The following is a 1,507-nucleotide window of genomic DNA, read 5'->3' as shown; positions in this document are numbered from 1 at the left end:
ATATACAATAGGATGAATGTAAAGCTAATGGGCATCACATAATTCACAATAAAACATTAAAAAAACAAACAAACCCTCTGAACAAATGATCTGTATGCTTTGCTTCCTCTCCATCATCAAAGAATGGCACAGAGGCCCTGGCAGCCCCCGGGGCCATTGCCTTACCTCGGCCACCCTCTCCAGGAGGGGCTCCAGCCAGCGCTCATTGCACTCACAGTGACTGTCCAGGAACGTCAGGACTTTGGCCTGAGCAGCATCGGCCCCACGGACGCGCGAACGCATCAAGCCTGTGGATGAGAATTGAAAAGGCCATCAGCAGAATTCAAAAACCCACCTGTAGCACCTGAGCAGCACATGCAGGACCCGCACCAACACCCTTGCTTCCAGCTGTCTGCCCTCTACTGGCACCACACTTGGATGCCTGATGGATCACACTGGACCAATGGGTCCCAAGGTACAGATTTCTCAGCTCAAGTTGTTGTTTTTTAAAGGCAACAGGATTGGGAGGGGACAATTTTCTAAGAACTACTGTCTTCTATGAAAGATTTTTACATAGTTGAAGTCTCCTTATCAGTCAACTGTAAAGAGGACCTTTTAAAACCACTTTCTACTGAAACAGCAATAGAATTTTCTAATTAACTGAGCTAAGGAAGGTGTTATTTAGACACTTCAAATGCTAATGGTGCTGACTTTAATAGTGATAATTTAATGGTAACAGTGTTGCAAATATCTTTGTCATCTAAGACTTAGCACAAATAATATGCATGACAAATTCTAGTTGTCTGGCTTTCATACAAAATTAGTTACAATAGTGATCACAATATATAGCCTGTGTATTTGTGTCATATAGTTTGACCAGTAGTGGAACTCATTTTGTATAAAAGTCAGACAACTAGGATTTGTCAACTGGGATCATGGTGTGGCACTGGACGGCTAATACAAGGGAAGCAGGTCCACCCACCAGCCACTCCTCAGAAACCCTACACAGGATCGGTATGAGTCAGAACCAACTTCAAGGGATTTAACAACAACAGTACACTTGTGACCTAGTTCATGTTATATCTTTTTCATGATCAAAGTCTTAATTATAAATAGAAAGTATTTATCCCTCCTCTTCTGTTTGTCATACTGTAGGGGCTTGTGTGGTGCTGTGACTCTGTAAACTATGCCACGGGTAAGTTAAATACCAGCAGGGTCACCCACAGTGGGCATGTTTCAGTTAAACTTCCAGATGAAGACTGACTAGGAAGAAGTAGAGAAAGACTACTTCCAAATGTTTAGCTACTGAAAACCTTATGAATAGCAGTGGAACACTGTCAGCACCAGAGTTTTGAATATTGAAACATGATGAAGAGCACCAGAATATGGTCAGATAGAGTGCCAGAAGACGAGCCCTTTAGGTTGGAAGGCACTCAAAATGCAACTGGGGAAGAGCTGCCTCCTCACAGTAGAGTTGACTGTGATGGCGTGAATGGAGTAAAACCTTCAGGACCTTCATTTGCTGATG

At 43.1% G+C, this 1,507-nt stretch overlaps 1 protein-coding gene across 1 annotated transcript in view; it reads right to left on the bottom strand.

Annotated features, from left to right (window-relative positions):
* GALNT2 (UDP-N-acetyl-alpha-D-galactosamine:polypeptide N-acetylgalactosaminyltransferase 2 (GalNAc-T2)) overlaps positions 1-1,507 on the bottom strand; it is a 313,641-nt gene that overhangs the window by 49,639 nt on the left and 262,495 nt on the right. Inside the window, exon 7 of the mRNA XM_006868576.1 lies at positions 166-287. Coding sequence (XP_006868638.1) covers positions 166-287 — 122 coding nt within the window. The remainder of the gene's footprint in view (positions 1-165; positions 288-1,507) is intronic.

Source organism: Chrysochloris asiatica, unplaced genomic scaffold (assembly GCF_000296735.1).
Source record: "Chrysochloris asiatica unplaced genomic scaffold, ChrAsi1.0 scaffold00119, whole genome shotgun sequence".
In the NCBI taxonomy this organism is placed as follows: domain Eukaryota; kingdom Metazoa; phylum Chordata; class Mammalia; order Afrosoricida; family Chrysochloridae; genus Chrysochloris; species Chrysochloris asiatica.
This window is presented reverse-complemented; position numbering and strand designations above follow the sequence as displayed.